This window comes from Limulus polyphemus, unplaced genomic scaffold (assembly GCF_000517525.1).
Source record: "Limulus polyphemus unplaced genomic scaffold, Limulus_polyphemus-2.1.2 Scaffold1538, whole genome shotgun sequence".
NCBI lineage: Eukaryota > Metazoa > Arthropoda > Merostomata > Xiphosura > Limulidae > Limulus > Limulus polyphemus.
Genome location: NW_013667148.1, coordinates 32,812 through 47,315, shown reverse-complemented (window position 1 = coordinate 47,315; position 14,504 = coordinate 32,812). Strand labels below are relative to the sequence as shown.

At 32.3% G+C, this 14,504-nt stretch overlaps 1 protein-coding gene across 2 annotated transcripts in view; it reads right to left on the bottom strand.

Moving 5' to 3' along the window:
- LOC106464004 (glutathione reductase, mitochondrial-like) overlaps nucleotides 1-14,504 on the bottom strand; it is a 73,691-nt gene that overhangs the window by 26,607 nt on the left and 32,580 nt on the right. For both annotated transcript variants that reach the window (XM_022391659.1, XM_013924107.2), the window contains one exon: nucleotides 14,110-14,196. In XM_022391659.1, coding sequence (XP_022247367.1) covers nucleotides 14,110-14,196 — 87 coding nt within the window. The remainder of the gene's footprint in view (nucleotides 1-14,109; nucleotides 14,197-14,504) is intronic.

The window sequence follows — 14,504 nt, the reverse complement described above, 5'->3', positions numbered from 1 at the left end:
ACCTAGAATAAAAAGGCAAAAAGCAAACAAATTGTAAGAAAGTTTTCCCTTCTGCTGCTTTTTTTCTGTGACAACATTTAAGCTGCTGATTTTGTTTACCATCCATTCTAAAAATACAAATGTAAAAACCATCACCGAAATGCATACCAGCTCTGTATATTAGCAAAGACAAGTGTATTAATTAATGTGATTTGCTTTATATTTCTACAGTAAATCCAGCTACAGCAGGCTAATAAGAATAGTTATTTTGTATTACACTACTTCCACAGATCATAAACATAAGCTTTTATTATAATGTGGCATTATACTAAGAAGTGCAAAACATATATAAGGAGTTGAATTAAAATGGTGAACTCCTTTACATGCATTTCACCATTTCCCCTAACAGATGCTTAATTATCAATCACAGATTTAGTTTTGTTATTTATCAGTCATTTAAACTTAAAACTACCACCACTCACACCATTTGAACGTTAGTTATGCAGTTAATAAGATACACACCTGTTACTTAATCCCACTTTCAAGGACTTTTTTTGCATGAAAGTGAGTTTATTTGTGACTAATACATTTCAAATACACCCTACCCTAATGATCTGCACATGTTCGAAACTAAATATGGTGGGAAGAGCATTATGCACTCTATATATTCCCCTCTGAAGCAAAACTGAAGTAAAGGAGCTCATGCAATTTCATGTTCAGTGATTTTTATTGAAGAATTCAATGTACTCTTACCCTTTCAGTTATTGATAACAACAAATGTCTTAGCTGTTATGTATAACAATACAGCAAAATGACATAATTTGAGTATCTACACTAGATATATGCATAAAGGAGATCATGTGCTTAAAAAAATAATTTTATTACAAGCTCCAAATGGCCATACCCAAAATATTTCTTGATACCCTGTGTTTGTGGTATGATCAAATCAAATTATATACTTCCCAGATTGATTTTAGACTCTAATCTTTTGATTTACTCAAAAATTTGTAACTACTGTCTTGAAAATAAACAACCGTAAAGGAGAACACATGATTACGGTGACATGTTATTTTGGATATTTATATATGTGAAATAGCTAATAACAAATTTTCAAAACATAAATGTTTACTAATTAATCACAAAAAAGGCTTGAGTCATACTTACAATTTTTGTGTTTGTGTTATTGCTTTGAAATTAATCTTTTCTGCTGGCGACATGCTACTTTTAACACTCCACCATTGTTTATTTCCTTGGTTTGCTGGAAAAACTTAACATAAGCTCAACATGTTTGGAAAGCTGTATCCATCGTCTATCACTTAGAAATTATTATATGTTTGTGTAAGGTACGTACTCAGAGAAATTTGCCCCAGAACACTAGCGACATCAAATTGGACACTTAAGAAAGCCTGGCACTAAAGCAAAAATCACAAACAGAATGTTCCATTAAACACAATCAAAACGATTAAATTCTTAAATTAACATACAACTGAATAGAAAATAATACAACATTAATTATTTTAATTTAACATAGAAATTTGGAAATTTGCAACATGTCTCCACCATGCAATCCCAAAATGGCCATTTTGACACCAGAAAAATCAAAAAGTGTCTGTATCACTGCTTGGGACCTGCAAGAAGGTATCTTTGTACCAAATCTCATATAAGTTGGTTGACATACACATGAATAGTTCACAAAACCGTCAATTGTACTGTCCTCACTGAAAAATTGAGCAAAAGACAAAAATTGTCTACATCTCTGTTTGGGAACTGTAAAAAAGTATCTCTGTACCAAATCCCATCTAAATTAGCCCAAATATGGCACAGTAATTTGCAAAAAAAAACCCTAAAATTATGCTTTTAGTGGCATTTTGACTCCCCTAAATTACTAAAAATGGTTAAGTCCACCATTTTTGTTTGTCAGTGTGTGGAACATGTAGAAATGTATCTTTGTACCAAATCCTATGTAAATTGATCATAATATGGCCAAGTAATTGTAAAAAAACAACAACCAAAATTATACTTTTTTTTAGCTATGAGCCCCCTAAAAAGACTCAAAATAGGCAAATCCAAATTTTTTGTATATCAATCGCATTGTTTGACCCCATAAAATCCTTAAAAAGATCTAAATAAAAAAAGGAAAAGAAAAAAGATGTCTGGGTGTATTGGACAAAGGTATAACTAACAATTTTCAAGTCAGTCCACTGAGAAATGAAGGAACGATGGTCAATTGAAAGTATTTGGAAGAAGAAAGAAAGAAGAAAAAATAGAAAAACAGTACATCTCTCTTTGGAGGCATAATAATATGGTAATAGCTAAATGTTCTTACAAAATCAAAACAAAATCATATTATGTTGAATCAAATGAAATATAATCACTGAAGTAAATGCTTAAATTAACATAAAGCTGGACACAACTTTAGGTATAACTAGAATCAAAACAGTATACAGTTAATTAGTTTAAGATAAAAATATGATAGTAATACCTAAATGTGGTTATAAAGCTGAAACAAAAGCATATTAGACTGAAATAAACAGAATCACTGAAGTAAATTAAATCATAAAAAGAATACTACAGAAAACTGAAAGATCATTTAGTTAAAATTAGAAACAAACTAAACATAACACTAATTTAAAAGTGTAAAATAAAGAGAACTCAACTCAGTGTAAATATAAACCATCAAATTAAATAAGAAACAAAACACGGTTACATATAATCAATAAAACAATTATTTGTCAATTAGAACATGGAGGGATGACAGAAAGCTGTCTAGGTCATCTGATGATCTTTATCTATCAGTGAAGACTTTCTGTTAGGCCTCTTTAAGTTCCCTACAAGCCCTTCTGAAGTTGCACATTCTCCTCTCACAGCTGTCTGTTTTTTGCACAATCCATAAATCCTCTTTTATTCTTTCTTGCCTAACAGTGATAACATTAATGGCTGATGGTGAATAAGTCAATGTTATTGGAGATTATCTTGCTGGTAGAAATTGGTGTTGGAAAGCATCTGTCATTGGGAAGAAAGACTCTTGGGTAGTGTGTGTGTGTGTGTTTTAAGACATTTCAATTCTAGGAGCATGTCTCTCAAATTCTGAATTTGGAGAACATCCTTCTCATGGTAGAAATTGATGTTGGAAAGCATCTGTCATTGGGAAGAAAGCCTCTTGGGTAGTGTGTGTGTTAAGACATTTCAATCCTGGGAGCATGTCTCTCAAATTCTAAACCTGGAGAACATCCTTCTCATGGTACATCATGTTATTGTGCAGTGTCTTAGTGGAAGCACACCCTTCAAATGGACACTTATAGCATTAGGACTTGGTATCCTGATGTGTGTCCTTACTCTTCAATAGCAACATTATGGGGGTTCCTTGGCCACATGAAGACTGACAGTATTTCCACTTTCAGCATTCATTCCAAGTTACTCAACCCAAATTTATTACTTTTTGAATAATTGTTAAGACCTTTATATAAAAATATTAAGAGATGGACTTAAAAAAATACGAAGGAAATGGTTTGTTAAAACAAAGAATTAAATGTTGAGCTGAAAACACTTCTCATTAACACAGTCACATTTTAAGTTAAATAAATTTACTTCCTAAAATAACTCTTTATATAAGAAATTCATAGTAATTCATGTCAAACTGTAACAAACTCATCTCTGTTTCTTCAAGACTTTTCTTAAGTTCTGTGGATTCTTAATTTCCATACCTCTATATTTTATTTATTTTATTTTTTCTTCCCAGCTCTTCAAGACAGATTTTATACCATAAATTAGCTCTAGTTGATGATTGTAGCAATTCTTGGGTTGTTAAAAACATTTCTGAGCCAACCTACTGACTTTACCTAGTATATTACAACATGATAGCCCTCAGTAGTGCATTCTCAATGTTCAAGTCTGAAATGTATTTATTTGTGGTAAAGCCTAATCACAAGACAGAAATTTTGCAATATTACATAACCTACTAATAGTTATCTTGTTTGTATATCACAAAATCAGATTTCCTATATGTAAATAATTGCAAAATTCAAATATTATGTTATCACAAATATCAGTCTCAAGATGACCACATCTGTCAATCTTAGAACAATGCTTGATTATTTTTTTTTTTTTTTTTTTATTTTTACAAATATCAGAATTTTTTTGTATTTCAGAGTTCCACATTGTTAGATGATTTATTAACTCTCTTGCCTGTAATTTCTTAACATCATTTCTATTCTTCACCTGAAAACCAAACACGAGTTTTCTGAATTTTATTTCATTCAACAAAATTTTAATACATGTATACTTGCAGTGATTTCTGAAATTGATCAACCATGAGTTTCTGTCTTGTACACCTTAGAAATTGACAGTATTGTTTCAAGAAATTACTTTTTTTAACATATTTTTCCATGATTCTCCTGAGCTACAAATATAAAACTGTAGCTATGTATAGAACCATCAGTTGGATATTTTGTTAGAATTGGTTATATGTGCTACACACAATATTTCAAAGAAGACACTTTTGCTGAGAATGGTTTATCTTCACACCTGTTGAGTAGTACATCAAAGACCCGCTGTTTGGATTTTATACCTTTCTTCTAACAGCATCAACACATTTTTTTATGTTGGGCCATCACCTTCATATTTTACTCACCTTACATTACAATACTCTTATGGGATCTTTGATTCTCCTGTAATCACTTTAACATGCTTTGGAATCTTTAAATAGCCAGTATGCAGAAGATAAATTTGAACCAAGTTCTTTTGCAAGGCATGATGCAGTTGTTGTAACTCACAAGTGTCTGTATTAATTAGTATTTGTCCACTTTTATCAAAAGTATCTTTATTTATTGAATTATACAGTTTCCATATAAAATCTTTCTACACAGAGAATTTGTTTGCACTACGTTTTCAGAGTTAAGCATATCATACGCTGTTGAATGTTGTAAAAATTCAGTACCCAGGAGTCTTAGGTGTATTTTAGTTACATACCACAATTGTGTATGAATTCCCACCTGTTTAGTTTGTAATTCATTTTAAACTTTCATCACAAGTTCACCTTACTTATTTTCCCTAAATGTATTTGCTAAGAGCTGCATAAAATGAGACACAATGTCAAAAGTAGTTACATATTTAGATTTGAACTTAACACATAAGAACTGTTATCTTGCTATCAAGAAACATCATTTTAAATGTTTTAGAAAGTTCAGAATTGGAATGAAATGAATGATAATTTATACCATGAAATAAACATTATTAAATCATTGCTGATGATACCTTGTTCTGAATCTTGATTATGTAGTATTCAGGTATACTGAGAGTTCAAAGATAATTACAAGTATCCACAAAATGCAGGTTCCAGAATTCTCTTGTAGATAATATGATGAACACACACCACAAAGAAAACTGAAACAAACACAAGTAAACAGATGAACAATATCTTTAGTCATATTTTGTCTAACTTAACTCAACAAGCCAGCTTTCAGATTCACGGTGGTTGGGTCTTCTATTGTTCCTAGGGTCAGAGACCAGGTAAAAAACAAATATGTATGTCACAGTTGAAATAATTGCTAATTTGAGCCTTTCATAACAAGTTTAGAAAATATCTTTTGTAAGGTATATTCAGGTAATTTTTCTAAATTTATGTGTAGATGTTCTGAAAGTAGTTAATGACATCCATGTCAACCAGATATAGAAAGATCATAAACATGAACTAATCCTTTTACTTAGGTAAAGGTTACGTACCTTACTGGCATCTCATAGAAGCTTGTATCAGTTGGACCTTCCATCTGTGATTACTTTTTAGGGTGAGACAAGCAATCTCAAGAAAAGACACAGATACAAGCCATATGAATTATGGGTTCTCTCCATTGTATACATTATTTAGACTAATTGTTGATGTAGGTAATCTACTGACTTCAGGATATTGTGCCAGGATCTAGGTCTGACTTGAAAGTGCAGTGTTACACTATGTTTGCAACAAATTTATTGGGCAGAAATTCAAATTCAATAAGAAATAAGATCATCACTAATTTATTTACACAAGTCAATCTAAAGTAAACATAAGACTAAGGAAATAAAAGACACAAATAAAAACAATGAGCAAAAATGCAATTGAACATAAACAATAAACTTGTTTGTTAATAAGTGTAGCATACCCTTTCTCATTAAATTAATACTCTGCCCAATGTTCTAGCCCAAAAGTATGAATATAATCTACATCACACCTTCCATAAAATAAACTTCCTTCAAAATATCCTAGAAAAATAACAGCTTCCCAGACAACCTTGTGCACAAAATCACACACACATTTCTTAACAACCCTCCACTTTTACTGTCCCAAAATATCCTATTACTTTTTCACTTCCTTTTCTCAGTCATTAAACAGTAATTCTGAAAAACAAACAACTGATCTAGTCAAATCCTTTTACCCTCAGGTCAACCGAGACACATCTTTAAGCCATGTTGTTGACTGAGTAATTTTACTTTAAAGACCTTATAGCAAAACCTCAAGTTTGTGGACTCTATATTTTTGTGTGATAGCTACCAATCTATCTTTGTTGGCAAAAAAAAACGAAATGCCATATAAAAGTAAAAATTCATGAACATAGGAGTTTTACATTAGAAACTGGTAATTTTTTTTAAATCCCTGCTATATGTTCAAAATGTGAATATGCTAATCATCTTTTCTCCAAGAACAATTTAAATATTTTGATCACTGGCGATTCCAACACCAAACTGATGGTCAAAGGAATTTTTCTCATTCAACAAAACTACACCCAGCTACATAATACAAACTCTTTTCAGTTAAGTCTTCTTTAACAGCCATTGAAATTTATTTCTGGTATACATATCTTGTTTATTTCAGCCTCTAACCTTAATGTGACAGATCTAGACATGTTTGTACTTGCTGCTTTATTTGTATTATGTTTTATATATTTCTTATCTATGCACTTGTCCTCTTTTTTTATTAGATTTATTAACATACAATTTTACTGGCTATCCAATTGCATTTTCAATCATTGTTTTTATTTAATTTCTTGTTTTGGTCCTTTGCTGAAGATTGAATTCAGAAACATCCTATACAACAAATGAGTAATTAAAGATAATGGTCATCATTTCTGTGCATTTCTCTTTCTTATTACATTACTTTTTGTCTTTTTCCTGTGCAGATGAGTTTTTCTTCCTATTCTGCTCTAGATCTGTTCCAGCAGCCAGTAAAGTTCAACTACAATTGAGAATTCTGATAGAATTTACTACGATGAATAAAGATTTTGTTTGTTCCTTTGTGTCATTCATTTTCTTATATTATTGAAGTCCATTATATCTAACTGCCTAACAATTTTTGGAGACTGAATTTTGAAGATGCTTGATATATTCTTATTCCTCAGACATCAGTGTATCTGAATACCACAGACTAGTTATCAAATAGTATTTGGGTGGTATGACCAAAGAATCTGTTTATTATGGAGTTTATTTTGAAATTGCTTCTTTTCCATTTAACTTTCTCTGGTATATTAATGTTTGTGAATGGTGTTATTATGGAAGATAAGTTTTTGAGACCACATAGAAATTGTTGTGGAGTACAAAAACCAGTGAGTGAAGTCAGGACTCAATCAAAGAATGTGCAACAGTGAAAGCTATGCATGCAGTCTCAATCCGCCCTCTGTTGAAGAAAACCAGCAACAGTAGCAACTGAAACTGTAAATAGTCTTCAAGATCCTCAAATCTCAGAAAGGCATTAACCATCAGCTCAGCAGCAACAGATGCCACAATCACTATGGTTTCTTATAGGGCAATAGGGATTTCCAAGCCAAGTTCCCATGGCTGTGTACCACAAATGGAGCCAAAATCAGGATTGGACTTTTAAAGATGTCAAGTGTATGATAGAAGGAGCCCCAGCTTCAACTGTGGTTTATCTTCTTATTGGCTTTGCAAATGTTTATATTTTGTTTCCAGACAGAACTATTAGGTATGTTTCCCTTCAGACTGATTCCAGAAGAGGTGAAGAAAGGCCAACAAAGAGCTATAGTTGTAGTTACGCTTGTATAATTTAAACAAGAGGAACCTGAGTTGAATATGGTTACCAGCTCAGGCAAGTGCTGAAGTTAGCTTACACACTAACTTATGATGGCAGGTTTGGTAAACTATGAACTGAGTGTCATATTTAATGTGGTTATAATGATGCATGGATGCAAGATTGAGTTTCCTGTGGACGTTGGAGTAATCAGTTCTTTACTTAGCCTTGCTGTAAATCAGTTGCTCTGTGAAAAATTATCACTTTAGACAAATGCACCAACTTTACTCTGACAAATGATGACAAGCTACACATTAGTGAAGAGACAGGTATTCAATTTCATCTTGACAATGCTGTGGGCCAAACAAAGTTAAATGGTTCTGACCTGGGTTTAAGCAATGGTATCTTAGGAACCTAGTACAGCAACTGCAACCAGTTTTACTAATTCAACAGGTGCATTCGAGTTCTGAAGCAAAACCATCCTGTGTTAGCTAGATTGGGCCCAAGAACAGTGGGCTGCATGTTGAGGGAGGTAATGATACTGCCAAATGTGCAAGTAATCTTCTGTGGTATATTATAAAGTCTAGTTTCATTATAGATAACACTCAAGAAATATACTGTTGCACTTGTTCAAACAGTGATGGCCACAGGCACCTAACACGTACAGCATAAGGGACAGTTGCCTCCCACCCTCACATTTTCTACATAGTGTACATACACTGTTTATTAACAACTATGTTAGGTTGACTTAGCTTTTGTTTTGGGTTGAATATAAAATCTGTTAACTATTTATACAATTCCTTTACCTCTTACCTATTGTGTCCTAAATTCCGATAAATCCATTTATGTAAATAATAAGCTTCTCCTGACTTCAGTTTACTTTTTATCCATTCTATTTTTTCAATAAGTTTTTCTTCCATCCCCTCTCCATTTCATACATGTATTATAATTTCTTGCTTTTCTATACAAACTCTACATTATCTCTCTTCCCCTAAGGTGTCTAATTTGATACATTATCACATCTTATTCTTCTTATAATTAACATTTGTTTCCAACCTTTTTGTTTTTATATATTTTTCCATTCCTAATCCTCTATTAATATTTTTATAATAGTCACAATACACAGAATTTTTATTCTTTCACAATTTTGTTGAAGGTTGTGCTCAATCTTCTTCATTATCACCTCAACTTTTTTATTTTTCCAATTTGTTTTCTTTCCACTATCATTTGATGTATGTCAGGATTTTCAATATTATTAAATTTTCTTTTCAACTTCCACCCACATCTATTTCTTTTATTTATTTTTCATTCCTTTTGAAATGACTTTTAAACTCACTTTATTTCATTTTCAATACACCCAAAATATATCAACAAAGCTTCTTTAATGTGGTAATTACATATTCAATTGGTGACTGGGCAACCTGCAATTAACTCCTTGGGAATACACTTGAGACCATCTTGCATCATAAAATACATGGCTAGGAAAGTGGGCTTGCAACCATTGAGCAGGTTTGAGTGGTATGTGTGGTGTATAGATTAGTTTAGGCTACCCATACTACCATATTAGTTATTTCCACTTCCAACTGCCAAATGTAATAAGGTATATTATTATGGGTAGACGATCCCAAATCTGGAAACTCCAAAACTGGAATGTTCCAGAAACCGGCTATTCTAGTGAACACTCCCCATTAGCTTAGAGAAATTCCTTATACCCAGACTTTTACTGGTTACTGATGCAAACTTTCGATTTGAAATGGCTGAAAACTGCACTAAAAAATACTGTAAAAAAAGGTAAATACAAATAAGTAAGTAAAATTTTCTTTTAGGCTTAATTTTAGATTAATTAATGGCATAGCCACTTTGTTTAGGGGTGTGTGGCAAGTAAATGCAGTACATGCAGTCTCAGTTCAAACCTGCCCTTTGGTTGTACAGCCCTCTCTCTGTGTTAACTTGAATTTTTACCACTTTGTTCATCCTGAAAATTTCTAAAAGGCAAATAAATAACCTTTATGTTTGTATTTCATACTTTATTTACATCATCTATACTTGCCAGGCTGAATGACCCCAAAAATGGAAAATTCCAAAATCCAGCATGGCTCAGATCCCAATCAGTCTGGGTTTAGGATCGAGTGCCTGTATATAAACCCAAAGTACAATTACTGATATTGTCTGTTTCCATTGTGTTGTCACCCCTCTTAGCATAACCACAAGAGCATGGGTTGCTTCACCTCTATAACCTGACAAGGTGATATCTTGATGTTCCTGTACACGTTCCTGGAGAGTGACATCTCATCAAGAGTTAGACAGCATTCTTTTTCTGTAATTTTCATTGATCTTACTTTCAACTGTAGAAAGTTGAACACCTCATCAAGAATACCTGGTTCCATAGAAATGATTTTAAGCTTCCTCCTCCTGAGTTATCTCACTGATGGCAGGGGTTGATTCTGAGAAAGAAGTTACTCATAACCTGCTGCCCCACAAGCAAAATATAGCTGAAGGCCTTTCTTTACAGTCTTGTTTAACCATTTAACACCATGAGTGATCACACAATTCAACTTTGAGTTGTTCGGGATTAGAGACGTTTGTTATATTTCCCTCAAGTTTTTTTCTGTCCAAGCAGCTTTCTTTTCTGTCTCAACTCCTTGGCCATTTATGCTGTTGTTTGATGCTCTTTTGCAACAGAGTTATTTCATTTTTATTGTATAAGTTCCCAACAGCACTTATTGAGTCATGCAATGGTGTGGTAGCATCATGTAAGTCAGAATGCCTGGCTTGCTAATCAACATCAGAAAGATACTCATCTACACTCTTATTCGATGTTGAGGAACCCACTTTGAGACTAATAATAGTTGGAGATGGCTTGAATGGGTAATGAAGAAAAACTTTAATACAAGTTTAACACAACAGCAAATGTACAACGTTTCGACAAGGTTTTGTCATCATCGGTCATCTACACTCTGACCATCTTCACCTAATATGAAATGAAAAAGAAAAATGGTTAGATGCATAAATAGTAATGGGTTGGTAGAATTCATCTACTTCTCAAATTACTTTAACTTACATTGCAATCCTCTTATTCATTTTTATTTTTTGATATGGAAATTAATTGTACTCCAACTTTTCCCTCCGTTGAAGAGTGTTTTAACCAGAGGAAAAAAGGAGTTAATTTCCCTCATGCTTCAGATATTATTTCTGACAGTCAAGGATACATATACTAGCATTTCAGCATTCTAACATATCTAAATGGCAGCACAAACTCTTTGTCTGTAAAGAGGTAGGGGGGTGGTACCTCACATCTACCATAACTCATCTCTTAAGAGGATGTTTACAGCATTTTACTATCTGAGTAGATATGAAGGCAAACTGTGTTGGCAACATGTTTGGTTTGAGCTTCTTGAGATTATCAGCTCTCCCAGTTTCACACTGAGCCTCATCAAAATGGTCTTACAAGGATTCACATACTTACGTAAATATCAAACAAAGATTTTAAATAATAGAGGTATAATATCTAATTTAGTATAAAAACATATAAAAACAAAGAAAAGGTTAGGCCTACTCACCAAATGCCAAAAAGTTATTGTTTGCTTTCTAGTTTTCACAACAAATTTTCATTTTCCATTTTCATCTGCATTCTGGATCTCAAGGGAACATATGCATCATCTTTCCACAGCCAGATCGGTTGGAACAGCGCCAAGCTGAATAGCATGGCATTTTATCAACAGGATTTACACAAATTGCAAGTCAGACATGACTATGGCATCCACTAAACTGAGTAACAACATGGCATCTAGCTGTCACATGAGCTCATTCTATCCAATTATACACTTAGTCAATTGAAACCAGGTTGACCAAACACACTTTATTTATGGCTGATTGTGGCTATTATAATAAACATACAGTGCAATAAAATGTTTAAAATTAAGAAATGAAAATATGTACATACCTTATAGTTCTTCATCAAATAATCATAAAATATCTTTTTTGGATTTCATGCATAATTTCACATCTTTAATGTTTTATTTTCCTTTCATGTTCTTTACCATTTATTATTCACCTCGATACACATCAACAGGTGCCCACAGCCAATATAACAGTATCATCAGCAAAGATACTTTACCCTCTGACAAAATGTTTTTGCTCTCACTTAGTAACATAAGCCTCGCAGAGCAAGGTGAAGTTTGGGTTATATTTAAAAAATGATTAAAGCTTTCAAATATGAATTTTAAAACATATATCTTATTACAATGGAGCCTGTGATGTATAAATCCAAAACTTGGATCTTGGAAACTATGGCACCAATCATAACTGGGTAATATTTTTATAACTAGGCAATATTTTTATAGCTGAGCAATAAATAAAACAATTGAAATTTCCACAAAAATCATATGTTTCATTTTCAACCAATAAAAATTACAAAAAAGGAGTAAGTTTCAAATATAAAACAATCAAAAGACAAACTTTAAAATATTGTTTCTTAGTGAAATCTCATGAGTGTTGCAACAGAAAAGCAAGGCACTTTCATTGATAACTGCATCTACAAAAAACATACTTCAATAAAATCTACTCTATGATGTAATGCTGTGATGATAGCTCATTTTTAAACTAAAATTTCAAAAATCCTTTTGCTCATGGATGATGAACATTATTGAATGACGAGTATGATTACATTGTTGTAGAACTGCCAGACAATTCCAAAAAAGGCCATAGTAGTAAAACCTAAATACAATTTTACTGCCTATCAAACTAATGTGTATCAAGGTGAGAAAAAAACACTAAGTGCCAGCAAGTACAAAACTACTACAATTCTAAGAAGTGGTTTGACACACTTGTTACCAAATACTGCATGTCAGTTTGAAAATAACCATTGAGAAATTGTATCTTAAGATTAGCTCTTTCTATGTTAGAAACACATACTTCAAATAAATAGATGTGGCTTGGAATTATCATTTCTGTATAGACGTTAGGCATGGGTACTGTCAGGAAGTTAAAATATCTATTTCTTTGTTCTTTGAATTAACCCAAAAGAATTTGAAACAAGTGATTGGTAAATAGCACTGTACAAGTAGTTTTGAGTCTAGACATACATGTACAGTGTAATATTCAAGTAACAGAGACAAAAACTTAAGAACTGTGAACACCCATGCGTTACATGACAATAAAACTGGAGATTAACTATTTTTTAAAGGTTTATTTGAAATAGAGGAAGTAAAACATAAATGAATTATGATGTACAGGACAACATTAATTTCATTAAAATACATTGAGTGTAAAGTGGTTTAATTAAATTTTAAATGTAACTCAGTAAAACCTTGTGATGTGCAAAGAAAGGAGCTTAATTAAAGAGTGCAAAGTAATCCAAGAGTTAATTAAAGTTTATACTTCAAAAAACACATCAATGCACAGAACTACTAAAGAAAAGAATGAAGTTAATTTTGAGTATAAATCCTTAAATAGATCTATTGTGCATAGAGGATGTGTTGCCCTCCTGTTCATGGAAGGCTATTGTCACATGATGATTACATCATGCAGAAGCTAAGTTTACGTTAATATGTGTCTTAGGTGGAAAATAGCTCAAGGCTAGTAGCATGCAGAAAATCTCAAAGGCAGACATGCAAGAAATAGCTATTATGTGAAGAGAGATAAGGATATCATTTTAGATCTCTGCAGTACTCTTATTACAATTTAAATCCTATTAACATTAGATGAAACTTTTGGTACTGGAAACTCTTGTACAGTAATAACAGTTTACATCCTGTAAACATTAGTGGAAATATCTATGGTAGTACTATTATTAATCATAATCTGTAAATATACAGACATTATAAATGGAATAATCTTGAGTGAAAATCTTTAGTTTTAATATTAGTTATAAACTATAAATATACAGAAGTCATACTTAATGAGAAAAACTGTTATTTATTTTGAACTTTCAGGTATCATACCAACAGAAAAATCCAGTGGTAAAAAATTTCTTACTATCATTAGAGGTGAAAACTGTAAATGTAGAGATGTCATTTCAAGGAGTAAGTCATTCCAACTGACTATAGCTTGATGTCTCATTATTTAATCAACTTACTCACTCATATTCTTGGCTACAGTCACATAAATTTTAAATTATAATTATGATATTATCTTACCTGGTTGTTTTTTTCCAATTTTATACCTGATTCTACAATCTCTTCAGTTATTGCAGTGCTGATCATACAGTCAAAATTCCTTAATACCTGTGCAAACAATATTCAAAGATTCACATTTACAATTAAATTATTACAATTAGAGTTTAGAAGACTAACTGGCTATTACATTCTCTCATGAGCAACTCTAACTAGCTTCAATGTGAACTTTAGCATCAAACTTACAAAAGCCTAATGAGCACACCAAATCCACCAATGAACAGTTCAAAATAGGGCTTAAAAATTAACCAAAGAAGTTATCAATGAGAAACTGGACCTGTGAAGGATATGAACAAATAACACAACTAGAATCAATAAGAACTTAGCCAAAGAAATTGCAAAGTCAAACCGTCTTTCAG